The following is a 20425-nucleotide window of genomic DNA, read 5'->3' on the forward strand; positions in this document are numbered from 1 at the left end:
CTCGCCTGTGCTCCTTTTCATACCGATCCCAGTACCGAGATGTTCGGCACTTGTGGCTGCTAATTATGCACACCCCCGCACCTCCCTCTCCCATCTTCCAGCATGGAAGAGGAAGGTGGGGGGGGGGCATGCATAATTAGCAGCATGGAGTGTCTTTTTTTCTAGGCGATCCTGGCGTGTCAACATTAAAAAACACCAGCGCAGGGATCGGAATGAAGAGGAGCACAAGTGAGTATATCTGGGGTTTTTTTGTATATTAACTGGTAGTTTTCTTTTACATGAGGCCACTATTGGGAATTATTGCAATCACATGTTTATATTTATATGTGGAGGTATATGTACTAGGCATGTTGATGGGTTCCTTGTCATCTGGTTTTTCAAGTACAACTGTGTAGTATAAAAACCTTTTCCTCCCTCTACACTAAGCCAAAATAAGCAATTCTATCATTTATACTCATTAGCTATCTGCAGCCGTTTGTCAACTAGCAGGCTGGCAGCTAGAAGTTACCTTATCCTTCTGGCTGTCTTTGTTTGGTTGGTTGCCATGGGAATGTGTAGCTATAACAAGGAGAGGAGGATGGGTGGATGTTGTTGGGAGGGTTACTAGCACATGCACGTTCATGAACAGTAGCTTCTGGGTGAAGGAGAATATGAGTTCCGGCAACATGTAAAAAACTCTGGGACCTGCAGTGATGTCATGAGCATGTGATGAGCAGGAATGGTATGTAACAGGGCTCTATGTGTTTGAAAGTTTGAATATAGTGGAAATGTGTATGCATGAAAGTTTTAAAGACAGAACTCAAGCTTTTTCAAGAAAGCCAGGAAACTGTGTAAAGAGAGCAGCTGCGGTTTGAGTGATAGATGACTGAGCCAGTCAGTGCTGGAGGTAGTGTCCATTAATGCCTTTAATTCTGCTCAGCCCTTCATATGGTGCTGGTTATTGCAGTCTATCTAGTGCTCTTGCCATTGCGTTTCTTGCTATGCTGTGTATTGCCTTCTGCTTTGCCTACTGACCATTCTATTTGCTATACGAATCTGTGCCTTTGCCGCCATGTTGGTTTTGACCTGGTTTGTTTGACTCTGCTTGTCTGTCTGTACCTGTTGTTTGTCCCTCAGTACGTTTATCTCCTAGTGTGAACCCACCTTCCTGTCTGTCTTGTGTCGGTTTCTGTTACCAGTGTGAACACTGACATAAATCTGTATTCCGGTTACCTGTCTGCTCCACAATCCAGCAGCTGCCAGACGAAGTAGGTTTTCCTGTCATCTTGTAGGGGCACTCAGGGACTGTCAGCTAGGTTCCTGATAGTGGGTTCGCCCTTGTCAGGGCGGTTAATCTGCTTTAGGCAGGGCCTTAGCCCGCAGGGACGTCGCAGGGTGGGTTCTCCACCACCTACCTAGTCTGACAGCTAGCCCCAAGCCTGGTTGTGGTTGCGCGGTTGCTGGACAGGTTCTGAGAGAAGCAAGAACAAGGAAAACAAGGAAGGGAAAACTGTCCCATATTCTAAGGCTAAACTAGTCACTGCCTGATGGTAATGGTCAGCTTACCCAGGCTAGCTCCAAACCCGACAAACCTTTCCAGATAGTTGGGGAAATAACTAAAGGGTACAAGGGTCTGGCCACCTAATTTGTGCCCCCTAATGAAACAATTGCTCCAAGTTAAAAAAAAAAAACAAGCTAGCAATCCCAGCATGCATACAAACACACAACTGAGACTGAATGCAGGAAGAAGGGCAATAGAGTGAACAGGAAAAGTGGGTAACAACCAGAGCAGGTCCAAAAAACACAGACAAATGGGAACAGACAGGGAAGTTGTGAGAGAATACAAGAGAAAAGACAACTTCATAGACTCGCTCACCACAATCAAAGAAACAAGCTACTTAGTAAGTATAGATATTCCTACAGTGCAGAGCTAGGGATAAGCTGCAGATACAACAATATCTAGCAAATACTGAATGACAAAACCAGCATTAAATGGAGCCCGATAGATTAATACAAATTACCACAGCTGAGACTAAAAAACACCAGAAACAAAAATACAGATAAAAAGAATCAGGCTGCATAGCACAGTGGTAGAGAACCGACTTGAAAGGCCACAGGCCGTCGGTTCAAATTCTGAAATACAGGGAAACTGCTTGGAGCTGATCTCTTTGCATACAAATGTGGTGGTGTGCAGATAGGGGGCAGCTTCCGTAGAGTATAATGGCAATAAAATCAGGGATTGTTTTTTTAATTCAGTCTTTTAGGGAGGTGGTCTTCTGGAGAGGTTTCACCGTGTGTATATATACACTTGTACACATACTGGGGCACATTTACTTACCTGTCCGAGGAGTTCACCCAAAGTGCATTGTTAAGATCATGCGCCCGATATCCTGGATGTGTCGCTTTCCTGCTCAGGTCTGTCGGAGTTCACCTTCTTCTTCCTGGAGTATGTGAGTCCATTTTCTTGCGACACAATTCGAATCTTAAATCCCGCACTCAGTCCTAATCCGTCGGATCACCCGAAGGCCCGCCCCCCCACTTTCTGTCACATGAAAGTCAGCGCAGCCGCGCCACAATCCGATTGTGTGTGACACAATCCCCAGTTAAATACCTGTCACAGCCGTGCAAAACCCGAAAACATTGGAAAATCCGACGAAAGTGTGTCAGCGGACGCTTAGTAAATAAGCCCCACTGTGATGCTGCCATGTGTTCATCTTCTTATTTCTATATGGGTGTTTTATAGTGCAGGTGGACGTGATTTAATATATCTTTTTCTTTGTGATGTAGTAGATTACTGTATGATGCAGAGCTTTTTGGGTACCTTCATGTGGATGCCCTGAGTGCTATTGCCAGGAAGTCCCGCCCAGTTCAGGATAAGCTGAGGGGATATTACAGATAGCCTCATATATCTATTAGCCCTATATCTCAGGATAGGAAGAAGCCAGCAGCATGATACAGGTATCGTTGGAATTGTTGGATAATTCAATTTCAAATGGTGCAAAAAAAAAAACAGAGTAGACAATTTAGAGTGTAGTTGGACTTTTCTGTGGAGGAAGGGGTAGCCCACACTATTCATTCATATAGGTAAAGGTGATTAAAAATACATAATATACTTGCTCTGTCCTAGTGATATAAATGATAGTTAACATAGTACTTTGATGGAGCATGAAGACTCCTGGACGATAATTGTATCCAGTCCAAATTCCAGTTATTCACCGGAATGATCCGAAGAGGTTTCTGCATCCAAGAATTGGCATATAGATGAGGTCCTACAAGTGGTGCACTTTGAATAAGTCAGCAACAATGCGGAGCAGCCCTGGCCGTTGGCTGCAACCTGCTAAACCAATCTGTAGGAGTGATGTCACTCACCTACGGATCATCCAAAGAAACACTTCTCCTTGACGCATTAAGAAGTATGTGTGCCACACCATGACGACTCTCTTTATATATACTTCGGTAACTGAAAACATTGCTGGAATCCATTGCATACCTTAGGGAGATTCCCCGAGTAATGACTCATCTGATGCCCTCAAGAATATTAAAAGTATGTATTTATCTAAATGTACATTCTTGATCTAAATTAAAAAAGAATATAACAAATAAAAAGCCTTTTTATTAATACTATTAAAAGATATATGAATAAGATATGTATAAAATATATATGTACACATTCTCTGGAAGAATAGGTCTTAAAACATAGATAAGTGCTACAAAGCAAATAATTATTTTTAATGATTAAGCCCATTAAGGGCCAATGTTTCTAAATTGAAATTCCATCAGTTTTTAGCCCGTGACATTTGGTGAATAAAATCTCCTCTTCTCCAATTCCTTTTTTATTTTTTCTAAAGCAAATGCTGCTGCATATGAAAGCCTGCATACAGTGTGCAAAACACTGAAGGAATCCCAGATTATGAGAAATCTCTAGTCTTTGGTCTGATGAGGTGAAGATTGAACTTTTTGGTGTTAATTCTAAGTGGTGTGTGTGGAGAAAACCAGGCAGTGCTCACCACCTGCCAAATACAATCCCAACAGTGAAATATGGTGATGCCAGCATTATGCTATGGGGTGTTTTTCAGCTTCAGGGAGAGGACGACTGGTTGCAATTGAAGGAAAAATGAATGTAGCCAAGTACAGAGATATCCTGGATGAAAACCCCTTCCAAAGTGCTCTGGACCTCAGACTGGGCTGAAGGTTCACCTTTCAACAAGACAATGGGGGTCATTTACTAAGGGCCCGATTCGCGTTTTCCCGACGTGTTACCTGAATATTTCCGATTTGCGCCGATTGTACCTGAATTGCCCTGGGATTTTGGCGCACGCGATCGGATTGTGGCGCATCGGCGCTGGCATGCACGCGACGGAAATCGGGGGGCGTGGCCGAACGAAAACCTGACGGATTCGGAAAAACCGCCGCATTTAAGAAAAAAAATGTGTCGCGAAAATGACACTTACCTTCACCAGGTATAGGCCGGTGAATTTCAGGGCATTCCTGCGCGCCTCTGGGGAACTTCAGCGCAGCAGCGCCACCTGGTGGACGGCGGAGGAACTGCCTTAGTGAATCCCAGCCGGACCCGAATCCACCGCAGAAAACGCGCCACTGGATCGCGAACGGACCGGGTAAGTAAATCTGCCCCAATGACTCTAAGCACACATCTAAAATAACAAAGAAGTGGCTTCGGAACAACTCTGTGGCCATTCTTGACTGGCCCAGCAAGAGCCCTGACCCAGGGGTGGATTAAGGTTGGTGGGGGCCCCTGGGAGCAAAATCTGGTGGAGGCCCCCATTGAATGTAGTCCAGACAGAGAACAACAATCATTATTTACAGCCCCCCCTGCAATAACTATATACAGTCCTCCTATAATAACTATATACAACCTCCCTATAATAACTATATACAGCCTCCCTATAACTATATACAGCCTCCTATAATAACTATATACAGTCCCCCAATAATAACAATATACAGCCCCCAATAATAACAATATACTGCCTCCCTATAATAACTATATACAGTCCCCCTATAACTATATACAGCTGCTTATAACTACATACAGCCCCCTGTAATAACTATATACAGCCTGCCTATGACTGTATACAGCCCCCAATAACTATACAGTCCCCTATAACTATATATAGCCCCCTATAACTATACACTGCCCCTACATTAATCAAGTTCCCAGCTGCACCACTTTAAGAAGCTTAGTTTGGGTGCTCGCCCTTCTCAGTGGTTTGACTCTCCACCTCTTCATACATAAAAGTAAAAAATAGGCTGCACACCACAATGTAAAAAAGAATGTGTACTTTATTCACCCAAGTGCACTGCCCCTATATATAGTCTTCTATAACTATATACAGCCTTTCTATAACTATATACAGCCCATTATAACTATATACAGCTTCCCTATAACTAAATACAGCCTTCCTATAATAACTATATACAGCCCCTATAATGACTATATACAGCCCCCTATAATAACTTTATACAGACCCCTATAATAACTATATACAGCCCCCTATAACTATATACAGCCTCCTATAACTATATACAGCTTCCCTATAACTAAATACAGCCTTCCTGTAATAACTATATACAGAACCCCTGTAATAACTACCGTATATACTCGTGTATAAGCCGAGTTTTTCAGCACAAAAAATGTGCTGAAAAACCTTGCCTCGGCTTATACACGAGTCAATGATAAAAAAAAAAATTAATACTCACCCTCCGGTGTCCCCGATGTTCGTCGCGGCTCCCGGCGGCTCCCGATCCCTGTCGCGGCTCCCGGCGGCTCCCCGTGTCTTCTCTTCTGTCTTCTATCTTCTCTAGCCGGCAGAGTCGCGTCCATGCCTTGTATAACTATATACAGCCTCCCTATAACTATATACAGCTCTCTATGACTATATACAGCCTCCCTATAACTATATACAGCCTTCCCATAATAACTATATACAGACCCCCTATAATAACTATATACAGCCCCCATAATAACTATATATAGCCCGTGTTAAAATAATAAAATTGTACTCCTCTTCCTCTGTTCCCCTGATGTGCTCCGACCTCATCTTCTTCACTCACGGTGTCAGGATACCACCAGAGGTGTACTAAGATGCCAGCGCCCTGCTGCTGTATATTTAAGATTAGTTGTAGTGTGTAAATCACTATATAACAGGGATGTATATTCTGGATTAGTTGTAGTGTGTATCTTACTGTATAACATGAATGTATATTCTGGTTAGTTGTAGTGTGTTATTCGTTGTATAACAGGGATGTATATTTAGGATTAGTTGTAGTGTATAAATCATTGTATATAACAGGGATGTATATTTAGGATTAGTTGTAGTGTATAAATCATTGTATATAACAGGGATGTATATTCTGGTTAGTTGTAGTGTGTAACTCACTGTATAACAGGGATGTATCTTTAGGATTAGTTGTAGTGTATAAATCATTGTATATAACAGGGATGTATATTTAGGATTAGTTGTAGTGTATAAATCATTGTATATAACAGGGATGTATATTTAGGATTAGTTGTAGTGTATAAATCATTGTATATAACAGGGATGTATATTCTGGTTAGTTGTAGTGTGTAACTCACTGTATAACAGGGATGTATCTTTAGGATTAGTTGTAGTGTATAAATCATTGTATATAACAGGGATGTATATTTAGGATTAGTTGTAGTGTATAAATCATTGTATATAACAGGGATGTATATTTAGGATTAGTTGTAGTGTATAAATCATTGTATATAACAGGGATGTATATTCTGGTTAGTTGTAGTGTGTAACTCACTGTATAACAGGGATGTATCTTTAGGATTAGTTGTAGTGTATAAATCATTGTATATAACAGGGATGTATATTTAGGATTAGTTGTAGTGTATAAATCATTGTATATATCAGGGATGTATATTCTGGTTAGTTGTAGTGTGTCATTCATTGTATAACAGGGATGTATATTTAGGATTAGTTGCAGTTTGCCGGGGTGTACATAAAAACATATAGACCAATCATTAGCGTCTACCTGGTACCGCGGAGCACATGGTGGATGACGTCACCGGCCTCACCTGCCTCCTCTCGCCTCCTGATTGGCGCATGAGGTCACCATTCCCCGGCTTCAGCATCGTCTCCCGGGTCCTGCATGAGTGCGGGGAAATGGAGCGGCTTCTGCTCGGGATTCTGCTTCCCGGGCTCCCGGTGCTCTGCTCACAGAATGACCGGGAGGTGCAAGGAGCTGCGAGCCCCGGAGGCTTCCAGGTGGTGCACTGGGAATGGCACATGGTGCAGACTCCCTATCTGGTGGCCGTGTGGATTCTGGTGGCCAGCCTGGCAAAGATCGGTAAGTAATGTGAAGCTATGAGGGAGCTTATGACTCGCTGTTCTGTGATAATATGGTTAGTGTCTGTTATCACATCCTATGCTTTGTCAGTGATCACAGCCTGATCGGTAATCATTATTATATCTTCCTGAGCACCTTTTATTATACCCTATGTAACCCTGTACTATGTCACTTATCATAGCATGTACTGTGCCTGTTATACCTTGCTCTGTATCACTTATCATACCATGTACTGTGCCTGTTATACCCTGCTCTGTACCACTTATCATACCATGTACTGTGCCTGTTATACCCTGCTCTGTACCACTTATCATACCATGTACTGTGCCTGTTGTACCCTGCTCTGTACCACTTATCATACCATGTACTGTGCCTGTTATACCCTGCTCTGTACCACTTATCATACCATGTACTGTGCCTGTTAAACCCTGCTCTGTACCACTTATCATACCATGTACTGTGCCTGTTATACCCTGCTCTGTACCACTTATCATACCATGTACTGTGCCTGTTATACCCTGCTCTGTACCACTTATCATACCATGTACTGTGCCTGTTATACCCTGCTCTGTACCACTTATCATACCATGTACTGTGCCTGTTATACCCTGCTCTGTACCACTTATCATACCATGTACTGTGCCTGTTATACCCTGCTCTGTACCACTTATCATACCATGTACTGTGCCTGTTATACCCTGCTCTGTACCACTTATCATACCATGTACTGTGCCTGTTATACCCTGCTCTGTACCACTTATCATACCATGTACTGTGCCTGTTATACCCTGCTCTGTACCACTTATCATACCATGTACTGTGCCTGTTATACCCTGCTCTGTACCACTTATCATACCATGTACTGTGCCTGTTATACCCTGCTCTGTACCACTTATCATACCATGTACTGTGCCTGTTATACCCTGCTCTGTACCACTTATCATACCATGTACTGTGCCTGTTATACCCTGCTCTGTACCACTTATCATACCATGTACTGTGCCTGTTATACCCTGCTCTGTACCACTTATCATACCATGTACTGTGCCTGTTATACCCTGCTCTGTACCACTTATCATACCATGTACTGTGCCTGTTATACCCTGCTCTGTACCACTTATCATACCATGTACTGTGCCTGTTATACCCTGCTCTGTACCACTTATCATACCATGTACGGTGCCTGTTATACCCTGCTCTGTACCACTTATCATACCATGTACTGTGCCTGTTATACCCTGCTCTGTACCACTTATCATACCATGTACTGTGCCTGTTATACCCTGCTCTGTACCACTTATCATACCATGTACTGTGCCTGTTGTACCCTGCTCTGTACCACTTATCATACCATGTACTGTGCCTGTTGTACCCTGCTCTGTACCACTTATCATACCATGTACTGTGCCTGTTGTACCCTGCTCTGTACCACTTATCATACCATGTACTGTGCCTGTTGTACCCTGCTCTGTACCACTTATCATACCATGTACTGTGCCTGTTGTACCCTGCTCTGTACCACTTATCATACCATGCTCTAAGTCCGTTATCATACCGTGTTCTGTACCTCTTCTCATACCCTATTATGTGTCTGTTATCATACCATGTTCTATGCTTTTTATACCCTGTGATGTGTCTATTATCTTACCATGTTCTGGACCTCCTATTATAACCTATTCTGTGCCTTTTATCAAACCCACATCCGTTTTTGTTTTCATACCCTTTTCCGTGCCTGCTTTCAAACCCCAATCTGTGTCTCTTATCATACCCTGTTCTGTGCCTGCTAGCAAACCCCTATTTGTGTCTCTTAGCATCTTCTGTACCTGTAATCCTACCTGGATCTTTGCCTCTTATCTTACCCTGTCCTGTGCTTGTTATCATAGCATCTTCTGTGCCTTTTCTGCTCTGTACCTCTTATCATATCCTGCTGTCTCTTTGTCTCTTTCCTACAAAGTTCTGATCCTTTTATTACCAGGTCATTGCTCTTTACCCCCTGCTGTGCCTGTCCTCATTCTATGTTCTGTGTTCTTCTTATAAACTATAATGTGCCCTTTTTCACACCTTGTTCTGGGCCTTACATACATTACACTGCATTAAGGCCTTTTCACTTTTTGTCCATTGGCTTTCTTTGGTATAGCTGCATAAATTGTCCCTTTGTTCTCCTCTCTGCATCTGTACTTTCCTTTAGAGTGGTATTCCTACCAAACAAGTTAGGCACTATCCACAGGGCTTACTGTCTCTGTCACTGACACTGTCTGTCTGTGGTAGTCTCTTTCAGTCACTGTCTGTCTTGGGCACTCTCCGACTTCCACTTTGTCTATGGAGAGATTATTCAGAAGTGTCTGAGAGCAAAACTGCTCTAGTTGCCCATGGCAACCAAGCACAGCTCAAGTTTCATTTTTGCTGTTTATAAATTTACAGCTGATCTCTGATTGGTTTCCATGGGCAACTGGAACAGTTGTTCCTCAGACAGTTCTCATAAATTTCCCCCTATCTCTGTATCCCTATCCATCTTGCCTCGCACATAAGCGTCTTATATTCATTGCCTATAGTAACCAATCACTGCTCAGAGCTCATATAAATGACCTATAGCAGAGCAGCACCTAATCACGACTCAGCTTCTAACTGCCACAGCAGCAGAAGCAGACAATGGCTTCTGTATATGGTGTTTAATAAGTGGGTTTTGGAAAGCGTGGGATAAAAATTTTGGTTGAAAACCTGGTCTAAGACGTTCGCTAAGTCACAGACGGTAAACGCGACGGACACACGCACCCTCGTTAGATTATGCCAAATATACACGGGCTGCACACTTTCATGTACATGAGCCCTTAGTGAGATTTAAATTGTTTGTGTAAAGTCACGGAAGCAGCATGCTCAGCAATGAAGATCTCTCCCCAACTCAGAATGTCCCCTCTGCTATGATTGACATCTTGCACCAGACTTCAGGAGAGCTACTTAGTGAAGGTCCTGGAAGTATGGGCATAAACTAATGCAAAAGTGGTGGGGAGAGCTTGACTTGCTAAACTTTCCTCCACTATTACTTTATACTTTGATGTTGTGGCCACAATGCTCAACCATAAGGGAAACATGATCTGGAAGTTGTTTAACTGCTTGACAACCGTTATTAGCTCAATCTAGACTTACATGTTCCCTTTAATCTGTCTTGATCCAGATGGATACATTATACCAGAATTTATCTATTGGAACAGAGGAGAACGGTTTATTTTGCAGATATATAAAACTCAATGAGGATTATCTACATTTGTCTTGATCTATACACTTTTGATGGGCGGAAATCTATGTTGAAAATTTGTAAAACAAATTGAAATGCCTCAAATTTAAAAATCTGTTTCTATTTGTTTCTGTGGCATATGGATGTGATTTATAAAATGTCATCTGCTTTCCTGTTAAACCTGGGCTGGTTCTAGCATTTCTGCTGCCTGGGATGAAAATTGAAATCACACTCCAGATTCCATATTACCAATTTCCATACAACCAATTACAGCTCAGCTTTTATTTTACCAGTGCTCATGAATATTTTAAAGGGCAGCTGTGATTGGTTTCCATGGGCAACTAAGAATATTCTGACTTTCAGACAGCTTGATAAATGTGCCGCATAGTATATATATCATATACTTAGGCATACTGTATATACACACACAGTATATACACAACATACATTATATACACACATGCAGCATATGTGTGTATATATATATTAGTGCCTTGCAAAAGTATTCTGCCCCCTTTTTCTGCCTTTTCCCATATTTCAGGCTTCAAACATATAAATATTGTAAAATCAACAGCAAGTGGAACACAATTGTGAAGTGGAATGAAATTTATTTTATATTTTAAACTTTTGTAAAAAACTGAAAACTTGGAGTATTTAGTCTATTTAATTTGTGCAGCAAACTCAGGGTGTGTTCACATGTTCAGTTTTTCAGATGAAGTTTTTGAAGCCAAAAGCAGGTGTGGATCATAATGGGTGAAAACATATCATTGAGATGGGCTTCTTCTCCTCTTTTTCGCCCCAGTCCTGGTTTTGACAACATAAACAGCTTCTGAAAAACTGAACATGTGAACGCACCCTCATTCCAGAAGTTTAGTGAGGATCTCAGAATGAACCAATATTGTCCGAAATGACTGAAGATGATAAATATAATCCACCTGTGTGTAATCACGTCTCTGTATAAATACACCTGCTCTGTCATAGTCTCAGGGATTTGGGTAAATCGCAGAGAGCATCATAAAAACCAAGGAACACACCAGGCAGTTCCGTGGTACTGTTGTGGAGAAGGTTTCACAAACTTTAAACAGCTTGGAGCACTGCGCAAGCGATCATATGGAAATGGAAGGAGTATCAGACCACTGCAAATCTACCAAGACCCGTCCGTCCCTCTAAACTTTCATCTCAAACAAGGAGAAGGCTGATCAGAGATGCAGCCAAGATGCCCATGATCACTCTGGAGATCTACAGCTGAGGTTGGTCTGTCCATAGGACAACAGTCAGGGTGCATTCACACGATGCGTTGCGCTGCATTGTGTGTTTTTGATGCATTCCACTGGCTTCGGCCTTGATTACATGCTAAGGTTACATTGCATTTCCACTGCATCTGCTAAAACAAAATGTAACCTTAGCATGTAATGAAGGCTGAAGCCAGTGGAATGCGTCAAAAACTCAACACACAATGCGACACAATGCATTGTGTGAATGTGCCCTCAGTCGTACATTGCACAAATCTGTCCATTATGGAAGAGTGGCAAGAAGAAAGCCATTTCTCAAAGATGTATATCACAAGCCACCTGGGAGACACAAACATGTGGAAGAAGGTGGTCTGGTCACATGAAAGCAAAATCAAACTTTTTGGCCACAATGCCAAACAATATGTTTGGCGTAAAAGCAACACAGCTCATCACCCTGAACACCCAATGGTGGTGGCAGCATCATGGTTTGGGCCCACTTTTCTTCTTCAGGAACTGGGAAGATGGTTAAAATTGATGGGAAGATGGATGGAGCCAAATACAGGACCACTGTGGAAGTAAACCTGTTGGAGTCTGTAAAAGATCTGAGACTGGGAGGGAGCTTTATCTTCCAACAAGACAATGATCTGAAACATTAAGCTAAATCTACAATTAAAGGTTCACAAATGTATCCAGGTGTTTAAGAGCTCGAGCTCAAGGAAGGATGGGCGAGAATTTCAGTCCCTCGATGTGCAAAACTAATATCTGATGCCCCAAGTGACTTGTAGCTGTAATTGCAGCAAAATGTGGCACTAAAATGTATTAACTTAAGGGGGCTGAATAATACTGCATGCCCCACTTTTCAGTTTATTTTTTACAAAAGTTTAAAATATCCAAAACATTTTGTTCTACTTGTTTCTTCATCAAAAATATTACAATCTTATATCTTTATGTTTAAAGTGTGGCAAAAAGTAGAAAAATTTAAGGGGGCTGAATACTTTCGTTAAGCACTATACAGTCATGGCCAAAAGTTTTGAGAATGATACAAATGTAAATTTTTACAAAGTCCACTGCATCAGGTTTTATAATGGCAATTTGCATATACTCCAGAATGTTAGAGTGATCAGCTTAACAGCAATTAATTGCAAAGTCAATATTTGCCTAGAAAATGAACTTTTTCCCCCAAAACACATTTCAACTTCAGTTCAGTTCATGTCTTTCGCCTGTTAAATTGACAAAACTGCACCTGAAATCACCTCAAAGCTTATTGCGATGCAGTTTTAACTGCAACGTGTGACTGCACCCTTAAAAGGAGTAGCTAACATCGTTTCAGTGATGCCTTCATTAACACAGGTGTGGGTGTTGATGAGGACAGGACTGGAGATCAATCTGTCATGATTAAGTAAGAATCACACCACTGGACACTTTAAAAGGAGGCTGGTGCTTGGCATCATTATTTCTCTTCTGTTAACCATGGTTATCTCTAAAGAAACACGTGCAGTCATCATTGCACTGCACAAAACTGGCCTAACAGGGAAGAGTATTGCAGCTAGAAAGACTGCACCTCAGTCAACAATCTACTGCATCATCAAAGAATTCAAGGAGAGAGGTTCTATTGTTGCAAAAAGGCTCCAGGGCACCCAAGAAGGACCACCAAGCGCCAGGACTGTCTCTTAAAAGTGTTTCAGCTTCGGGATCGGGCTACCAGCAGTGCAGAGCTTGCACAGGAATGGCAGCAGGCAGGTGTGAGTGCATCTGCACGGACTGTGAGGCGGAGACTCATGGAGCAAGGCCTGGTGTCAAGGAGGGCAGCAAAGAAGCCACTTCTCCCCAGAAAAAAACATCAGGGACAGACTGATATTCTGCAAAAGGTACGGGGAGTGGACTGCTGAGGACTGGGGTAAAGTCATTTTCTCTGATGAATCCCCTTTCCGATTGTTTGGAACATCTGGAAAACAGCTTATTCGGAGAAGACAAGGTGAGCGATACCACCAGTCTTGCCTCATGCCAACTGTAAAGCATCCTGCAACAATTCATGTGTGGGGTTGCTTCTCAGCCAAGGGAATCTGCTCTCTCACAGTCTTGCCTAAAAACACATCCATGAATAAAGAATGGTACCAGAATGTCCTCCAAGAGCAATTTCTCCCAACCGTCCAAGACCAGTTTGGTGATCAACAATGCCTTTTCCAACATGATGGAGCACCTTGCCATAAAGCAAAGGTGATAACTAAATGGCTCAGGGAACAAAACAGAGATTTTGGGTCCATGGCCTGGAAACTCCCCAGATCTTAATCCCATTGAGAATTTGTGGTCAATCATCAAGAGACAGGTGGACAAACAAAAACCAACAAATTGTGACAAAATGCAAGCACTGATTGTGCAAGAATGGACTGCTATCAGTCAGGATTTGGTCCAGAAGTTGTTTGAGAGCTGCCAGGGAGAATTGCAGAGGTGCTGAAGAAGAAGGGTCAACACTGCAAATATTGGGGCAGATTTACTTACCCGGTCCATTCGCGATCCAGCGGCGCGTTCTCTGCACAGAATTCGGGTCCGGACGAGATTTATGAAGGCAGTTCCTCCGCCGTCCACCAGGTGGCGATGCTGCGCTGAAAATCATCTCAACGCGCCGGAATGCACCACCTCGGTTTTTAAATGCAGCGTTTTTTCCGAATACGTCAGGTTTTCGTTCGGCCACGGCCCCCGATTTCCGTCGCGTGCAAGCCGGCGCCGATGCGCCACAATCCGATCGCGTGTGCCAAAATCCTGGGGCAATTCAGGTACAATCGGCACAAATCGGAAATATTCGGGTAACACGTCGGGAAAACGCGAATCGGGCCTTTAGTAAACTTGTGCCTTTAGTGACTTGCTGCAGTAACTCATTCTGTCAATAAAAGCTTTTGTTACTCATAATATGCTTGCACTTATATTTCTGTATGTGATAAAAACATCTGACAAACACACATAAAAACCATAGGGCAACAGATCATGTGAAAATATAATATTTGTGCCATTCTCAAAACTTTTGGCCATGACTGTATATACAGCATGCACACACAGATACACAGACATGCCGTATGTAGACATTGTATACGCAGTATATGCATAAATACATACATACATACATACATACATACATACATGCATACATACAGCAGGTACACATTCATACAGAATGTACACACATATCAAGCATAAATAATCTCCATATACACTCATACAACATATACACACAAATACAGCATATATATATATATATATATATATATATTGTAGACATCTCACTGGAGAAGTGCTCGAGGGGGTGTACATCTCACCTAGGTTGCTACGTAGTGTGAGATGGTAAGTCCAGGATTGATCTGTTGCTCAGCAGTATTATGCTGCTGAGTTGTTGTTTAATCTTGCCGGGCCTGGATTTACATGGAGTGGCAGGTAGGTTTGGTAGTGGGACTTGCCACTCCCTCCCCTCGATCCAGTTCGGGTTTTGGATCAGGTGAGCTCTGCTCCTAATCAGCCTGTGAAGGTAAAAGCTTTCCAAAGCTTGCAGGTCTGGGCTATCAGCCAGGAAACAGCCTATGTGGGTTTGGAGGAGCCCTGCATCTTCCTGTCTATGCGGCCGCTGTATTTACGAGTGTTAGATAGGTGAGACAACCTGTTAGTAAGCGCCCAGACGGGTAGGTCTTTTGTTTGAACTTTTAAAAGCACGGTGTTGCTGTATTTATGTTTGCTGGACTGTTTATGCTAAAAATAAACGCCAAGTTGATCTTTTATACATCTACGTCTGCTGTGAACTGTGTCCTAACACACCATCCCCCGGGAAGATCCCTACAATTGGTGCTGCGGAGCGGGCAAAAACGGTTGCTAGGGGCAACGGTGTGTATCAACTTGGCTACAGCTGCTTATGTCCTGGGTGAAGACTGCTACTTCACTCCAAAAACAGACAAGCGCCATGGAGGAGATGTGGAAGCAGTTTATGCAAGTGAATTTGCAACAGCAGCAGGCTCAGACAGCGGCTAACCTGCGCCATGAACAAGCAATGGCTCAACAACAGAAACTCATCGAGCTCCTGATAGCTAAGCAAGAGGCGTCTGCAGAGGCTAATCCACAGCCAGCGGTGGCAGCCGCTCCAGAGACTTTTTATGTGAGACGGGCTGTGCAGCGAGCGCTGCAAAAGATGACTGCTGAGGACGATGTTGAGGCCTACCTAACTGTCTTTGAGCGTGTGGCTGAGCGAGAGAAGCTACCAGCTGCTGAGTGGGCAGAGGTCATTGCGCCCTATTTAACAGGTGAACCTCAAAAGGCCTACTATGACCTCAGTGAGCAGGAGATCAAGGACTATACTCGGCTAAAAGCAGAGATACTTGCCCGACTAGGAGTTACCGCTGCTGTCCGTGCCCGGAGGGTACGCAACTGGAACTACAGTCTGGACAAATCTGCGAGGTCCCAGATGTATGACCTGATCCATTTGGCAAGAAAGTGGTTGGAGCCAGACACCTCTACTCCTGCACAGATCCTAGAGAGGGTCGTGATGGATCGCTACCTCCGAGCACTGCCTGCTGACCTGCAACGCTGGGTGGGACAAGGTGATCCTAAGAATGCAGACGAACTTGTCAACCTTGTGGAGAGGTTCCAAGCGACTGAGGACTACCTCCGTGATGTTCCTGCAGCTTCTTCACCTCCCCGGAGTGCCAGGTCTGTGCCGTCACCTGGTAAGAGACTTCCATCGATTGGGGGAGTGTGGAGGGGTGCTGACCGAGGGAAAAGGGCTCAAGAGGTATCTCAGGGGCAAAAGACTGGCGATGGTCCCGGGTGGCCAAGTGGCCCTAAAAAGGACTCCCTGCCAGGGAGACCAGGCCCTATCAAGTGCTGGAGATGCCATGAGGTGGGACACGTGTCTGCCCATTGCCCCCTTACCTCTGAGCCAATGGAGTGTGACGCTAGCCGGCGTCAGTCGCTGTTTGCGGAACCATCTTGTGTTGCAGTTCCTGGACTAGAGACTGAACCGCAAGTCTGCAACATTACCATTAATGACTTCCCTGTTAAGGCGTTGCTGGACTCAGGAAGCCTTGTAACCTTGGTGCATGCCAGCCTGGTGGCTGGGGACTTTGGGTCAAAAAAACACATGAGTGTGGTTTGCATACATGGTGATACAAAAGTTTACCCTATAGTGCTGGCTAAAGTCGGGACTGAACTAGGCTCCGTACAGTATGAAGTGGGTGTGGTTAAAAACCTCATGCATAATGTAATATTGGGACGAGATTTTCCGTTGTTCTGGGCTTTATGGGGAAAAAGAAAAACCCCCGAAAGGAGTGAGAATACCCCTAAGGTTGTTGCATTACCCACTGTAAATGATAAAACTGTGCAGGATGAAAGTGATGCTTTTCCTTTACAGGTCCTGGCTGGAGAGGAGGAGGAAGCTCCTCCCACTGAGCAAAATATACCAGACTTAGAGGTGTCTAGGGTTAATTTTGGGACTGCACAGTTGCAGGATCCCACTCTTAAAAATGCGAGAGAGCAGGTTACTGTTTTGAATGGGGTACCTCAGGAACCAGATGCTGAGAATAAATTTCCACATTTTTCCGTGACTAATGATTTCTTCTATAGAGTCACTAAAATTAATGATGAAATTGTGGAACAGCTTCTGGTCCCTAAGCCGTACCGGCGTCAGGTGCTTGACATGGCACATAACCATGTTCTTGGGGGACACTTGGGGACTGAAAAAACGCGGGAGAGAGTCCTCCAGAGGTTTTATTGGCCTGCAATTTATGATGACATTAAAAAATACTGCGAGTCATGCCCCACATGTCAGCTTAGCGCCCCAGTGTCACATTTTCGTAGTCCTTTGGTGTCGCTCCCCATTATAGAGGTGCCTTTTGAGCGTATTGCCATGGATTTAGTGGGTCCCATTGTAAAATCGGCTAGAGGACACCAGTACATTTTGGTTGTCTTAGACTATGCGACCCGCTATCCTGAGGCTGTGCCCTTAAGAAACACTGCATCTAAAACAATTGCCCGGGAGCTGTTTTATATGTTCTCTAGGACTGGGATCCCCAAAGAAATTCTGACTGACCAAGGTACGCCCTTTATGTCTAAGGTGATGAAGGAGCTATGTAAGCTATTTAAAATCACACCTATACGCACCTCTGTATATCACCCCCAGACAGACGGATTGGTGGAGAGGTTTAATAAAACCCTCAAACATATGTTGAAGAAAGTGGTAGAAAAAGATGGTCGTGATTGGGATCACTTGTTACCTTACCTGATGTTTGCTGTGAGGGAAGTTCCCCAAGCGTCCACAGGGTTCTCTCCCTTTGAGTTGGTCTATGGTCGTCACCCTAGGGGTCTATTAGATATTGCAAAGGAGACATGGGAGAGTGAGTCCACCCCATACAAAAGTGTTATCGAGCATGTAGCACAAATGCAGGACCGTATAGCTACTGTAATGCCCCTAGTAAGGGAACACCTCCAGAGGGCGCAAGAGAGCCAAAGTAGAATTTACAACCGTTCTGCGAGAATCAGGACATTTAACCCAGGTGACAGGGTTCTCATACTAGTTCCCACTATAGAGAGTAAATTCCTAGCGAAGTGGCAAGGTCCCTATGAAATTGTTGAAAAGGTCAGTGAGGTAAACTATAAGGTGCACCAACCAGGTAGAAGGAAGCCTTTCCAAGTTTATCACATAAACTTGATCAAATCCTGGAAAGACAGGGAATCCTTGGTGGCAACAAATCCTGGTAATAATTTGTCGCAACCAATCCCTTCGGTCAAGGTTGGTGATACCCTATCAGGGTCACAGAAACAGGAGGCTAAGGAGTTTTTGCAGAAAAACAAAGACAAGTTTTCTGACCTTCCAGGGCGTACACACCTCATCCGTCATCACATTGAAACTGGGCCTAGAAGCAGAGTAAACCTCAAGCCCTATAGGATACCAGAAGCACGCAGAGAGGCAGTGTCTGCTGAGGTGAAACGTATGCTTGACCTAGGAGTGATTGAAGTTTCACAGAGTGAATGGTCCAGTCCGATTGTGCTAATCCCAAAGCCCAATGGAACTTGGAGGTTCTGTAACGATTTCAGAAGGTTGAATGAGATCTCCAAGTTCGATGCTTATCCTATGCCCAGGGTAGATGAGCTGATTGAAAAGATGGGTAATGCCAGGTACATAACCACCCTCGATCTCACAAAGGGCTACTGGCAGATTCCTCTTACTGATGAGGCTAAAGAGAAAACTGCATTCTCCACCCCTGAGGGGTTGTTCCAGTATGTAGTGATGCCATTCGGGTTACATGGAGCACCTGCGACTTTTCAGAGGTTGATGGACTTGATTCTGCGACCACATCGTGATTATTCAGCTGCCTACCTCGATGATGTGGTCATTTTTAGTCCCGATTGGGAAAGTCACCTCTGTAAGGTACAGGTTGTGTTGAATGCCATAAGTGATGCAGGGTTGACCATAAATGCCGAGAAGTGTGCACTAGCCCTAGAAGAGGCCAAGTACCTGGGTTACATTATTGGGAGGGGTTTGATTAAGCCACAGTTAAATAAAATTGAGGCAATACAGAATTGGCCTAGACCCCTGTCAAAGAAACAGGTCAGAGCTTTCCTGGGTATTACGGGCTATTACCGTAGGTTTGTGCCGAACTTTGCCTCAATTGCAGCCCCGCTAACTGACTTGACAAAGGGCGGAAAGTCAGCAATGGTGACGTGGACTCCAGAGGCCGAGAAGGCTTTCCAAAGCCTTAAGTCTTCTCTGTGCCAACAACCTGTGCTAGTTACCCCCGATTTCAGGCGAGAATTTCTGGTCCAGACAGATGCCTCTAACACAGGGTTAGGTGCAGTTCTCTCACAGGTGGTGAATGGTGAGGAGCATCCGGTGATGTACTTGAGTAGGAAGTTAACCCCGGCCGAGAAGAATTATGCTATTGTGGAGCGTGAATGTCTGGCAGTGAAGTGGGCCCTAGAATCCCTGAAGTATTACTTGCTAGGCAGGAAATTCAAGTTAGTGACAGACCATGCCCCCCTAACATGGATGAAACTAAACAAGGAGAAAAATGCAAGGGTGACTAGATGGTTTCTGTCCCTACAAAATTTCAATTTCACTGTGGAACACAGACCAGGGAAATTACAGGCGAATGCTGATGCACTGTCAAGGGTACATTGTCTGTGGGGACAAAATGCTCAGCCCTCCGGTCTGAAAAAGAGGGGGGGGATATGTAGACATCTCACTGGAGAAGTGCTCGAGGGGGTGTACATCTCACCTAGGTTGCTACGTAGTGTGAGATGGTAAGTCCAGGATTGATCTGTTGCTCAGCAGTATTATGCTGCTGAGTTGTTGTTTAATCTTGCCGGGCCTGGATTTACATGGAGTGGCAGGTAGGTTTGGTAGTGGGACTTGCCACTCCCTCCCCTCGATCCAGTTCGGGTTTTGGATCAGGTGAGCTCTGCTCCTAATCAGCCTGTGAAGGTAAAAGCTTTCCAAAGCTTGCAGGTCTGGGCTATCAGCCAGGAAACAGCCTATGTGGGTTTGGAGGAGCCCTGCATCTTCCTGTCTATGCGGCCGCTGTATTTACGAGTGTTAGATAGGTGAGACAACCTGTTAGTAAGCGCCCAGACGGGTAGGTCTTTTGTTTGAACTTTTAAAAGCACGGTGTTG

General features: G+C 44.0%; 1 protein-coding gene across 5 annotated transcripts in view; it reads left to right on the forward strand.

Moving 5' to 3' along the window:
• The first annotated feature begins 211 nt into the window (after positions 1-211).
• Positions 212-20425, forward strand: part of SLC9A5 (solute carrier family 9 member A5) — a 120003-nt gene continuing 99789 nt past the window's right edge. For 4 of the 5 annotated variants that reach the window (XM_072117143.1, XM_072117145.1, XM_072117144.1 and 1 more), the window contains exon 1: positions 7071-7317. In XM_072117143.1, the coding sequence (XP_071973244.1) occupies positions 7074-7317 (244 nt within the window). In that variant the 5' untranslated portion in view covers positions 7071-7073. Of the gene's footprint in view, positions 229-7070; positions 7318-20425 lie in introns of those variants that run through there. The other variant, XM_072117147.1, reaches the window with a different exon arrangement.

Source organism: Engystomops pustulosus, chromosome 7, assembly GCF_040894005.1.
Source record: "Engystomops pustulosus chromosome 7, aEngPut4.maternal, whole genome shotgun sequence".
Taxonomy (NCBI): Eukaryota; Metazoa; Chordata; class Amphibia; order Anura; family Leptodactylidae; genus Engystomops; species Engystomops pustulosus.